The sequence below is a fragment of the Narcine bancroftii genome, chromosome 4 (genome assembly GCF_036971445.1).
Source record: "Narcine bancroftii isolate sNarBan1 chromosome 4, sNarBan1.hap1, whole genome shotgun sequence".
NCBI classification, from domain to species: Eukaryota; Metazoa; Chordata; class Chondrichthyes; order Torpediniformes; family Narcinidae; genus Narcine; species Narcine bancroftii.
This window is the reverse complement of record NC_091472.1, coordinates 78747620-78760969: the sequence shown is the minus strand read 5'-3', so window position 1 is coordinate 78760969 and position 13350 is coordinate 78747620. Positions and strand designations below refer to the sequence as shown.

Below are 13350 nucleotides of genomic sequence, written 5' to 3'. Positions count from 1 at the left end.
GACCAACACAAGTGGACTCAAAAGTAGACTTGTTCTTGCTATTGACTGATTAGTTAGAAAAAAGGTTTAGTGCAATTTATAGAGTGTATAGGCTGATCTGAAGGGAATCTTTTTTCTCTTGCTTCTAGTGGGACACGGCTGGTCAGGAGCGGTTTCGAACAATCACGTCCAGTTACTACAGAGGGGCACATGGCATCATAGTTGTGTATGATGTTACAGACCAGGTATAGTGTAACTAATGATTGAAAGAATAAAAATAATTAAAATTAGAGATGTAGTTTGAAATTTGTTGGAGTGCAATATATTTGAAGTTACTTCTGACCTGATTTTTGATGAAAATGTAGAAATTGATGTCTACCACCTCTTTCATCATATAATATCCATTATATTAAATTGCCTTATTTATATTGGTACTCAGTTCTTGAATTTTTACAAATGTTCTCAATAAAAGTAATATTTTGAGTCCATTATTATTAACTCTTGGAGCATTTGGATTATTCGAGCGAAGTTGAACTGGGAGTTCTAAAACAATGGGAGCTTGGAGCATTTGCTTGCAAATTGCTAAGTTTCTAAATGTAAACATTTTAATAAAAGTCAGAAAATTTGATGTGGAAAGTATTCTATTAGAGATATTATTGTTTATTGATAATCTGTTAAGAGTAATTATTAGGATTGTATGGTAAATTCTTGATTTTAGTGTGGAGAACAGAAAATAGCCCTGCAAATGAGAGCAAACTTGGAGTCAGATGATAAATTAGCCAATTGTACAAATTAACATGGGCAGAGTTATATTCCAGGTAAATGTAGTTTTAATTGTTCTGATAGGGATCACCAGTAGCGTTAAGAATTAACCTCAATTTCCAGCAGACATTCACTCCCTATTTGAGAACTGCTGCAGGAGTAAACATCAGCTTGGCCTATTTGGTGCATTTCCCACCTGAAAGTGGTGGATTTAATTCTAATTGAGAATCTAGTGTAGTTGAAATTTTAAATACACCTTTGGCTGAGGTAGAACTTTATCAGGTGATGCATTTAACCAAACATGTTTGTTGAGATGGACATTAAAGTTCATGTGATACAACTGAAGGAAAAGCAGGAAGTGCCAAAGCACACTCTTTAACATCCATAATTTTATTTAAAATGGATCTTGTTCGCATTCTGGTACTGCTTGTGTTGATTTGGTACGTGGAAAGTGCAGCACTGTTTTGTTTGAAGCCAACAATTTGATAACTTGACCCATTTTTTGTCATTCCACCTGAAGAAATATTAGTTAGGATTCAGTTAACTCTTCTGCTATTCAGGATCTTTAGTGGTCACCTGACAGAATGCCTTGGTTTATCTTTGTACTCATGAGTGAATACTCAATCATCTTGTTCCTTTTAGGAGTCGTTTAACAATGTAAAACAATGGCTTCAGGAAATAGATCGTTATGCCAGTGAAAATGTTAACAAGTTACTGGTGGGAAACAAATGTGATCTGACAACAAAGAAGGTGGTGGATTATACAACAGCAAAGGTGTGTTGTGTTAAATCAATCTCTGATTTTAAAACCTACATCACTTTGTAATATTCTAATTAATTACTGTATTACCAATATGTTAAATGAATGAATGCTAAAGATAAATGGCAAATAATAAAATGGAGAACTTTTCAAGCTATAAATTCACCTTAAAATTTAAAGAGCTGAAAATATAAACATATTCCACTTAAGATTGGACTTTTTCACTTTGGATGTTGGGATGGAAAACTAAATGCCAACCCATGTATGTTCAAATACGAGATGGGTAACTTGTTTTATTTTTAAAAAGTTGGTGTGAAATGGCAATTTGGATGCAAATCCTGACTTTAAGTGATGTCTGTCCTGTGTTGGTTTCCTCCCTTATCAAAAGGTGTCCTGATTGGTGGGTTAATTGATCCCAATGCAAAATCTTGCTGAGGATAACTGTAGGATTAGTGTAAATGGATCCTGGTCATGAACCAAAGGGCTTGTTTCTGTGCTCGATATCCAGCTGTGCTTTTTTTTCTGTTCTATGTATATGCATGGTGGGAGTGAAGATTCTGTGAATCTTCAGAGAGATGTGCATGCCACAGTATGTAAATTACTATGAATCAAATACCATTTTTTCCATCTAATAACAACCTGCTAAATCCAAATGGTAAAAATACTCATTTTCTGTGAGAAGATTACTCAATGAAACCTTTTTAATGTTTCTGGAATTGGAAAAAGGTTTAATATTTGAAATATGTAACAATAGAAGCATGAGTAATTGTTTCAAAAATATTGAAAATATCCTTTGGAATCTTTTGAAGAGTACGTTTTAAAAAATCTGATTAGAAAAAAATCATTTGATCACTTGAAAAAATCCTTAATTTGATTAAATGACTCTTCTGATTTAGTCCGTCACAAGTTTAATGAGCTAAATCTGTAAAAAGTCTTTGCAATAACTTGAATTCATCCATACCCTTGTCCGTATATTAACTTGTTGATAAAGCCATGTGGTTATCCTACCTCTATATTGTCCCACAGCATATACCTTGGATGTGAAATATTCACACACACCTGCCCCAATCTGTACTTTTCTGGCCTCCACATCGGATTGCATCTGCTCTGCTATTCATACTTGTTTCTTTGGCCCATGTTCTGGCATTCCCTCAAATCCTGCCAGCTCTGTCATTCAGGATATTCATTAAAACTTGCCTTAAACCAATCTTTGTTCAGCTCCTGCTTTATTGTTCTAAATTGGATGTTTGATTGAGTAGAAAGTGCTGTTTTAATGTGTATTTGGATATAGTGGCATTAGGAGGAACCCAACACCCATCCCCAACCAACCAATTTTCCCCTGCAACCGCTGCATTCGTGTCTGCCTGTCCCGCATCGGACTTGTCAGCCACAAACGAGTCTGCAGCTGACGTGGACTTTTTTACCCCTTCCATAAATCTTCGTCCGCGAAGCCAAGCCAAAGACAAGACAAAGTAAGTCGTGTACATCCGTACTCCCCATCAAAACATGTTTATGTAAGCATGGCATGCTTTATGAAATGGCTTAAATGGGGCTATTTTCAGTAGCTCACTGCACAAACCCTGTTATCCACTGAAGTAAATTTGAATTGTTGGGTTTCATGGTTGTAAACAAACAGGTATTTGTTTGAAACGTTAAATTAAAATCTGGCTATTTCGTAAGGATGCCTGCTGACAAAATGCAGTTAAACTGAATAGTTTGATCAAGTATGTGTAGTAGTAAAATGCCCAGGAAGTCAAAAGTAAATTTATGGAGTTCTACTGGATAACATTCCTCTTTCATTGGTTCACAGGAATTTGCAGACTCCCTTGGGATCCCTTTTTTGGAAACAAGTGCAAAGAATGCAACAAATGTAGAACAAGCCTTCATGACTATGGCTGCTGAGATTAAAAAACGAATGGGTCCTGGAGCTACATCTGGTGGTTCTGAAAAGTCAAATGTAAATATCCAAAGCACGCCAGTGAAGTCGTCTGGTGGGGGTTGCTGCTAAGAATTTTCACACTCTCCACATTTGATTTAAAAGGCCCAAAAGTAAGAAATGTTGCCTGAATTGTACTGTAAGTAGCCACACTACTGCAGACTTTCCCCTTTCCCTGCTCCCTTTCAGACACAATCAGGCACTGAGAAGCCAGGATTGGCTGGGATTTCCAACTCAAGTTTAACTTCATTTTCAGAACTGTTTTAAAGTGTGCAGGTCATTAATAATGTGCATAAATCTCATGATAGCAGATTTTCATGCAGTTGGTTTATATTATAAAAAATGATTTTGTTTATAATGGCATGTTTTAAATGTCAGCATTGTATGATCTCTGAAGATGAAGTTTAGCCATTGCTCATCAAGCAGCAGTCTTTTTGTCTTATTGCCATCAATAAAATTTAGAAATGTCAGATCTGATTTTGCTAGTACCTGTAGTTTCTGTAGAGATACAAGAATTACACTTAAAAAAATTACCTTCATATTCTCTGCCTATAATTTATGGTTGCACAATATTGTAATTTGTTGCACATGTATAACATGAAACAACAAATGTTTAATAATATTGTACTTAGACTTAATTTAGAACTAACATGATGGCACAGAATGTCCACAAAGCTTCAAGGCCTCTAAGACAAAACGGACTAAATTGCTGCAGAGCTTTAACTAATTTATTCTGCATATCTCATCTGTTGTAGCTCCTTGTAGAGTTTTGGTTGTGGATGACAGTTTTCAGTATGTAAATCACTGGTTATTATTGTTCCCATTTGTCAAAAAATGGCTCATTGAACTGGTGCTCCAACCATCACACTTTTACAAGTGGATTTCATTTCTATTTCTGGAATTATAGAAACTACATCTGGATATTGGTTGCTGGAAGTTTCTTAACAGTTACCATAGCAGGCATGCTAACCATTTCATTTTAGAGCTAAGCAAGGGACCCATAATTTAAAATATATTAAGCATGGTGAAGGGTGATTTAATTCATTTATTTTTACTCATTAAATAAAATGCTTAATGGCACTTTCTTCCATATTTCTTGATTTATTTTGTAAGTGGACATTATAAACTTTAGCTGTTTATCTGTAATTCCATATATTTTTTAATGATGCAATCAGGAACATTTAAATGAAAATATACACTTGTTTAAAAAGTCTTCCCAGGGCCTTGACGTGGTGAGGATAATCTCCTGCCAAGATCTAACAAGGCACTCAGCTGCCAGTTCCAGCTTTATCCTTGACCCACCTCTTTGCACCAAATGTTTTTAAAAATATTTTTACTGGAGGGAAATAATGTTCCTAGCAATTATTCTCATTAAGTTTGAAATTGCAATAATTTTCACCAGCGTAATAGACCATTTGGTGCTGCTTATGAGGAATATGGGTGTTTTTTACCTCTATCTGTACCAATCCTCCATTTATTCTTTTACTATCTAAATCAAGTTTTATAAAAAATCTTGAATATATTCAGCAACATCTCCCTTTCATAATGTCAAAACTCTATATTATATTGGATCTAAATGTATGAACTTCATCTTGGAAAAACTAATTTTCAGTAACTCTGATCAAGTTCTTCCTTGGATTCTTGTTCCTATAAAATGTAGACATTGATTCATTCACCTTCCCTTCCTTAAATCTATAAAGCAAATGGATTAAAAATAAAACATTTTAATATAAAGCATTACAAATCATTTTAATATTCAACAGCAATTTTGTAAAAGGTTACATCAAACCATAATCTGTAAAAATTCAGATTATAAAAAAACATTTAAATTACTTGCTCAACAGTGGGTTTACAAATTGGATTGTAACAGGAGTTTAACCTGCCAATTTGGCATGTAATCTACCCGTATATAGGTCAATTGTGGGTAGAATTTAAAAAGTGCACGGGTGAGCAAACCACCTTGAAGGTGAATTGTCTACCTATCTGCTGCTGGTCAATTTGAAAGTGATTGATGGCTGCCTGAGTAGAAAATGACATCAGCGCTTGCGTGTAATGGCTACCATCCTTGCCCACAATCCCCCACACCGCCAGAGCGGTTCCAGCAGCATGGGGGATTATGGGTAAGAAGGACAACCATTGATCCTGCCCTATATCCGTTCCCTGACAGCCCACTCTGCTCTCTGCCGGCCTGATAGTATTCTCCCCCAGCCCAGTGTTGTGACACTGCACTCGCCCAAGCCCCAACAGCACCTCCGCCTCCCCAATTCAGTGCCCGACCCAGCCACTTAACTTTTGGAGGCCAACACAGGGAACTCACCGCATCACCGAAGGGGCGGGAGCCCTCTTAAATTGTCTGGCTGCCATTCAACCAGGCAATTTAGGGTCCAATGAGTAAGGGGCCACAGGGGCCTGCTACACAGATAGGATATACGGGTCCTGAGCAACCCCAGTTTGTAAACGCCTACTACAAATTGTGTTGCAACAATTACAAAAAACTGTACAAGAGCAAATATCAAACATTAGCATGTTTAAACTCTTTCACACCTTGCACTTCATGATGAAAGGAGATATTATAGAAACAAAACCAAGTTTTGACCTTCAGATACCAGATTTGTTTCTCATTGGAAGATGAGAGAAGTAGAGTAAAGCAGGAATTGCTTGCTGCTTTCATTCGTCTAACTCAGGATTTTGGAGAACTGGGTTTTAAATTAAAACCTATACAAACCAATTGTTCACTGCGTGACATGTTATTAGTCCATCATACTGAGTACATCATATGGAAATCTCAGGAGCAAGGTGTGATTTTTAGGCTCCCGACCCATCTAGAAATTCACTCCAAATAGTACAGTGTTGGCTATCAATAGGTTATGTGGCTAGCTGAATTTTATTTTTTAATTAAAAAATGTATTTTGGAATAAGCAGAAAATTCTGCAGACACTGGGTAATGCAATGCACAAAACTGTAGTTTCACCAGCACTTTTGTGTGTTGCATTTTAAAAATGTTTATCCTATTTATTTCTGGTCAACATCAATTTGACCAGTCAGAAGTTTAATAGAAATTATAGCATTGGAAGTAAAAAGATAACTACATGGAGCTTTTTTTCTTTAAAAAGTTAGTTGCAGAAAGAATATACCCAAGTTTCTTCCCCCTCCCCCCAAAAAAATACACAAATACAAAACAGTTCTCAAACTTGAATTATGAGGAACTTCAACATCCTACTGCTCAGTATTTTTTAATTTGGCTGATCCAAGGCCATGCGACTTCAGGCATCATCATGTTGCACAAACCGACTTGCAATCATTACATTCTGAAAAACAAAATTATTCCATCACAGAAACTGACTTCAAACTAAGTTGTGCATCTTGTAAACAAATCCTAATGTGAAGACCTCGAAAATCATTTGGGTATTACATTTGTCTATAGAAGGTCAAAGCTTACAACTGTGTTTGATGTGAGGTACATGTCTATAAATACACCAGACACTGCCACTAAGGCCTTAAACATGACAAGCTGATTTATATAATCCAATGAAAACACAAGAGGAAATGTTGGTAAACAGATCTCAACATTTTACTTTCCATTGGCAATAACAACGGTAAAAGGAATGATTTGTACCAATGAAGTGGATTGAGTTCTCTGTTATAGATTTATCTTTCAAACACAGCACACCCAAAGCCAGAATAACCAGTGGACAAAGAACAGTAAGGTTCTTCAGTCCATGATGTAGTGCCAGCCTATATAAACCTATTCCACCAATCTAACCTTTCACAAAAATTCATCCCATAACCTTTTATTTTTCTTACATCCATGTGTCTGTCTAAGGGTCTTTTAAATCTCCCTATTGTACCAGCCTCCACCACCATCCCTGGCAATGCATTTTAGGCCCTCACCACTAAAAAAAAGCTCCGATTTCTACCCTAAACTTCCTTCCACATGTTATCTTAAACAGATGTCCTCTGGTATTAGCCATTGCCACCCTGGGAAAAAGGTGCTGGCTGTCCACCCTATTGCATCTCATAATCTTATATCCCTCTATTAAGTTGCATCTCATCCTCCACTCAAAAAAGAGAAGCCCTAGCTCAGTCAACCTGTTCTCCAATCAAGGCAGTATCCTGGTGAAACTCTGCATTCCACATCCTCTCTCTTGATGAGCCAAATAGAATTTTATAGAAAATAGGTGTAGGAGTAGGCCATTTGGCCCTTCAAGCCAACAGCACCATTCATTATGATCATGGCTGATCAGTACCCGGTTCCTGCCTTCTCCCCATACCCCCTTGGCCACAAGAGCCAAATCTAACCTATACTTAAATATTGACGGAACTGGCCTCAACTACTTCCTGTGGCAAAGAACTCCACACATTTACCATTCTCTGAGAGAAGAAATTTTTCCTCATCTCAGTCCTAAAAAAATTCCCCCTTATCCTTAAACTATGGCCCCTGGTTCTGGTTTTTCACAGCATTGGAAACAACCTTCCTGCATCTAGTTTGTCTAAACCATTAAAAATTTTATGTTTCTATAAGATCCCCTCTCAATCTTCTAAATTCCAGAGAATACAAGCCTAGTCTATCCAACCTTTCTTCATATGGGAGTCCCTCCATCCCCAGTATCAGCCTAGTGAACCTTCTCTGCTCCCCCTCCAAGGCAAGGATATCCTTCCTCAGATAAGGCGACCAAAACTGCACGCAGTACTCCAGGTGTGGTCTCACCAAGGCCCTGTACAGCTGCAGCAGGATCTCCCTGCTCCTGTACTCAAATCCTTTCGCTATGAACGTCAACATACCATTCGCCCTCCTCACCGCCTGCTGCACCCCCCTGCACGCACATTTTCAACGACTGATGCACAGCAACACCCAAGTCTCTCTGCATCTCCCCTTTTCCTAAACAGATACCATTTAAATAATAATCCTCTTTCCTGTTCTTACCTCCAAAGTGGATAACCTCGCATTTATCCACATTATACTGCATCTGCCACGTCCTGGCCCACTCGCCTAACTTGTCCAAATCACCCTACACTCTCCTCGCATCCTCCACACAGCTAACCCTGTCACCCAACTTCGTATTGTCTGCAAATTTCGAGATACTTCTATCCCCACATCTAAGTCGTTGGTATATATTGTAAACAACCGTGGCCCCAGCACTGAGCCCTGTAGTACCCCACTAGTCACTGGCTGCCATTCTGAAAAGAACCCATTTATTACTACTCTCTGCTTCCTGTCCCTCAACCAATTCTCTATCCACCATAATACCATACCTCCTATACCGTGCTCTTTAAGTTTATACGCTAGTCTTCTGTGCGGAACCTTATAAAATGCCTTACCAAAGTCCAGATATACCACATCCACTGGTTCCCCCCATCCACTCTACTGGTTACATCCTCAAAAAACTCGATTAGATTCGTCAGACATGATTTCCCCTTCACAAAACCATGCTGACTCTGTGCAATGACTCAATAGCCTAGTCATTTAAAAATAGTCATTTAAAATTCTGAATCCCTAAATTTATTGGATCACAATTTTAGAAATTTAAATCGCTTTGATTATAGTCTTGTTTTGCTGAGGAATGAGACAACTTGCATCATTTATCAATTCTCAGAATGGAAGCCAATTTACTCACGCTTTTTCAACATCTGAAAACCTGAAAAATCTTCAGGATAAATTTGAAACTCCAATCTTTGCTTTTTAGCAAATTTGACATAGTCAAAGTATTTTGTAAAAATTCTTTCATAACATGGAACTTTCCAGATTTTAAATTAAGATTAAATAAATGTGTAAATTCTTAGACTTCCAATTGGTTGGCTCACTACTCTATGCTGTCCCATCTGGAATTCTTTTGCAAAAAGATGATCTGCATCACTTAAAAAGTTTATTTCTAACCTCAGGAAATTAGCCAGCCCATCTAAAATACATTTTTATTTTGTGGATTTGCTGAGTAGATTAACAGTCATGAAGTTAGCTCAACAGAAGTCTGCCACTTCCTGTTTGGGTAAACAGCACATTCTTCCCTCATCACACAAAAGAACTTCACATGAGTGGAAGGTCATCAAAAGGGCACCAATCACATTAACCTGCATCATTTTAAATATTTCATTCTAACTTCAAATTTTATTAACCACCAGAAGAGTTAACCATAGGTTGTCTTCTGGGAATCTCCCCATATGAGAAGTTGAAGGGGTGGGTGAGAAGAAAGGACCACAGTAAAAACAGGCAGCAAGAAAACTACAAATCAGCTTCGTGGCCATTTCAGTTTAGAGTTAAATATGTGATGCGAGTTACAAAAATGTGATTTTAATACTGTGAAAATATGTAAGTGAAAATCTTATTAGCAGAACATTGAACAAGTTTGAACTTTCCTAATCCCAGGATGTGAAGGGAAAAGACTGAGGAACTATATAAAACATCTCCAAAGACTAATTGGGCTAAGTAACCTTTTCCCATATGTTCAAAATATAAAAATATCAAGCTGCCATTGTGATTCTGGAACTCATCTACTTTAGATTATTGTACTATTGATGTTGTAATGGCTCGTGGCTCGCTCAGCAGGCCGACACAGCTAACGTGCGTTGAACACGTTTGGGTAGACAGCATCTGGGATGAGACTCCGGCTTTCATAGGTCGCAGGAAGAGCGGTCAAATCAACTAATCATCACCAGCGGATCACAGGGGCTCCAATCCCAGCCTGTGCATCGGGAAAGCAAATCAGCAGACGGCCTCACTCGAGCCACGCCCCAGTGGTGACATGGCCAGCTGCCTAGGGAAGGCAGAGCTGCAGCCCAATAAAGCCAGTGTCGATGACACTCCCTTGGTGCGCACGTCTTTCTACCACGAGTTATAATTGTAGCGACCCCGCTACAATATAACAATAAAAAATTTAAATTTAACTCATTTGAAGGTTTTGATTTCTGAAGTAAACAGACAATGTACATCAGGAAAAAAAATCAAGAACCTCAATGCTGGAAAGCAGAAACATGGTTTGGTAGAATCTTTGGAAAGAGAAGCTAAGTTAATAAAAGGTCAAAGATCACTCAAAATAGCTGTTGAAAGGTTTTTGTAAACAATTTTTCTAAACCACAAAGAATTTACAGCATTTTCTGGCTATGAGCAAAGAGATCTCAATGGTCCTTTGGCTCCACTTTATCAAATAATTTAGTGGTGCCCCATGAGAGAAAAAGACAAACATGTCCAAGAGATCAATTGTTTGATTTGTCCGTTTACCATCTTATTTTCACTGAATGTTACAAGCAGCAACATGGATTAACTAGTCTTTCAGGAGAAAATCCATCAGATAAACAACTTCATCAACAGCACAAGAGGAGTAGAAGCAAACCAAACAATTCTTCAATGCTACTTCACTGCAGCAGAAATCGCATCCACTCCTGCAACCCATCCACGTTTTTTGACTTCTAACAATCTGTCTTGAATATACTCTGCAGAGTCATTCGCAAAAGGAACTTCTCCACACAGTGAATACACCATCAGGAAACAAATGCAAATAGAAAATTATCTTTACAGTTCAACCCCAGATAGTCTCCGTCGAACCAAAAGAATTTATGAAATCAAGTTTTTAAAAGATCATTTATACTCAAGCTCTCAACTTTAACATGTTTTCTTTCACCTCCATTCCAAGAATTAAAATTTAAGTAACAAGAGGTCAATCCAAATTTAAAGCTGAAGTGGGACATGGGGCAAATTTTGTGGCTCTGGAAGCAAATAGACAGATTTGCCCACATGGCACAATTTCTGAGACTACAATCAAGGTGCACTTAGTTATTTTGTTACCAGTAATACCTGCTGTTCATGTTGCTTGGTCTCCAGATCATCTTTGACTATATTTATGGCTGTGAGAACAGACGAGTACAGATGTGCAGCATGTTCATTGAATTGCTTTGATTGTCTTGCTATCAATTCGAGTGTCTCCTTAAGAACTAAAAGGATAGAAGAATGTTCAGAAAGTCAGAATTCAAAATTGTTGTCTTTATTGCCATTAAACTTTGTTAAAATTTGGATATTGAAATAGCTCCTGGATTCCAAAGATACTGCATTCTTTTCAGAATTATTTTATTCTGAGGAAAGATTTACAGAATTTACAAGAATGATGAACCGGATTATTAGCTCTTTGATTTTTTACTGAAATACTGCCTACAAAATCAGCATCAGCGTTTCTTATTGAGAAAGTATTTCATTTCAAAAGTATTCCAGTGGCTGCAATCAACTTCTAGATCACATGAGTTGGCAGAATATTTTACCACTTCCTGTGTGTTTCCTTAAAATCTGCTCATTTTGCATCTTTCTCATAACACCATTCTCTCCAAGACCCTTGTCAAAAACATCTGGCCTCAAGCTTCTGGTAACCACGATTCTCGAGTTCACTGGATTTGATTATCCTTGTGACACACAAATGTATTAATACATTACATTGCCTGTTTTGGGAGGAGGGGAAATTCCACTAACTTTTAAGCTTAATCATTTGTTCCCCCACCCCGAGTAAAAGTCTGATCTTCCCCAATTTTATTTTGTTCACTATATTTCCAGAATTCCAAAATCTGTTACATCATTTTCAAACTTCCAGCAAGAACCTCCTGCAGTTGTTCCCACAAAAATAAAGTAGACATTATCTCAATGTTTGCACAAAAACAATGGACTTCTGTAAAGGATCTGCATCTGTGCCAAGTGAATGGAATTACAATATAGATTATTAATCAGGAACAGAAATTGTTCATTTCGCCCATTGACACTGCTCTGCCATTCAGTAAGATGAAGTCTAATCCACATGTTTACACTCTTGCTCACCACGAATCTATCTACCAATCTGGTATGACACCAGAAACCCTGGCAAATAGCTACAGCTGTGTGGTGGGAAGTGTACTGACTGATCTGATATAGGGACACCAATAACCCCGAGGGTAAAGCCATGCAAAAGGTAGTGGACACAACCCAGAACATCACAGGCAAAACCCTGCCCAATATTGGGAACATCTGCAGGGAACGCTGCTGTCAGAGAGCAGCAGCATCAAGGATCCACGCCACCCAGCACACGCTCTGTTCTGTTCTCGCTGCTGCCATCAGGAAAGAGATCTAGGTGCCACAGGACTCGTACCACCAGTTTCATGAACAGCTGCTACCCCTCCACCATCAGACTCCTCAATGACAAACTCAATCAGGGACTCATTTAAGGACTCTTACTTGTGAACTTTATTGATTTTATTTTAAATTCTCACTGCATTGCAGTTTGTTTACATTCATTATCTATTTACAGTTCTTTATTTGTTTAAATGTATATACTGCGCACTACCATTAAGTGGTGATTCTGCCTCACCTGCAGGAAAAAGAATCTCAGGGTTGTATGTGATGTCATGTATGTACTCTTGACAATAAATCGAAAATCTTAAAAAAAATGCTCCGTTTCCATTGCAATCAGGGCTGTTAAGGAGACCGTCCTTCATTATTCAGTGGATTGAGTTCAAGATCCGTGAGGCAACGTTGCAGCTCTAAAACTCTGGTTAGACCACTGCATAGTTCTGGTCGCCTCACTATTGGAAGGATCTAGGTGCTTTAGAAAGGGCACAGAGGAGACTTAACAGTATTGGAGAACATGTCTTATGAAGGAAAGTTGATGGAGCCAAGACTTTTCTCTTTGGAGTGACGAAAGATGAAAGGTGTCTTAAGAGGTATATAATATTATGAGTGGATAGCCAGCACCTTTTTCCCAGGGCAACAACAGCAAATACCAGAGGACATCTGTTTAGGGAAAGTGGAGGAAAGTTTAGAGAGAGGTCAGATAAAAGTTTTTTTTTAAAATGGTGAGCACCTGGAAAGCATTGCCAGTGGTGATATTGGTGGTGAAGGCTGCTACAATAGGGAAATTGAAAAGATTGAGGTAGGGAAGGGTTAGATTGTTGTAGAGCAAGTAAACATT

The 13350-nt window shown here is 38.0% G+C and overlaps 2 protein-coding genes across 5 annotated transcripts in view; one reads left to right on the top strand and one right to left on the bottom strand.

Moving 5' to 3' along the window:
• The window catches only part of LOC138760732 (ras-related protein ORAB-1), a 32010-nt gene extending 27494 nt beyond the window's left edge, over nt 1-4516 (top strand). The window contains exons 4-6 of the mRNA XM_069931751.1: nt 129-224; nt 1384-1515; nt 3311-4516. Of these exons, the coding sequence (XP_069787852.1) occupies nt 129-224; nt 1384-1515; nt 3311-3508 (426 nt within the window). The 3' untranslated portion in view covers nt 3509-4516. The remainder of the gene's footprint in view (nt 1-128; nt 225-1383; nt 1516-3310) is intronic.
• Nucleotides 4367-13350, bottom strand: part of cep68 (centrosomal protein 68) — a 46618-nt gene continuing 37634 nt past the window's right edge. For 2 of the 4 annotated variants that reach the window (XM_069931745.1, XM_069931744.1), the window contains 2 exons: nt 11223-11359; nt 5145-6744 (listed from right to left, as the gene is read on the bottom strand). In XM_069931745.1, the coding sequence (XP_069787846.1) occupies nt 6700-6744; nt 11223-11359 (182 nt within the window). In that variant the 3' untranslated portion in view covers nt 5145-6699. The other 2 variants (XR_011355833.1, XM_069931746.1) reach the window with 2 other exon arrangements.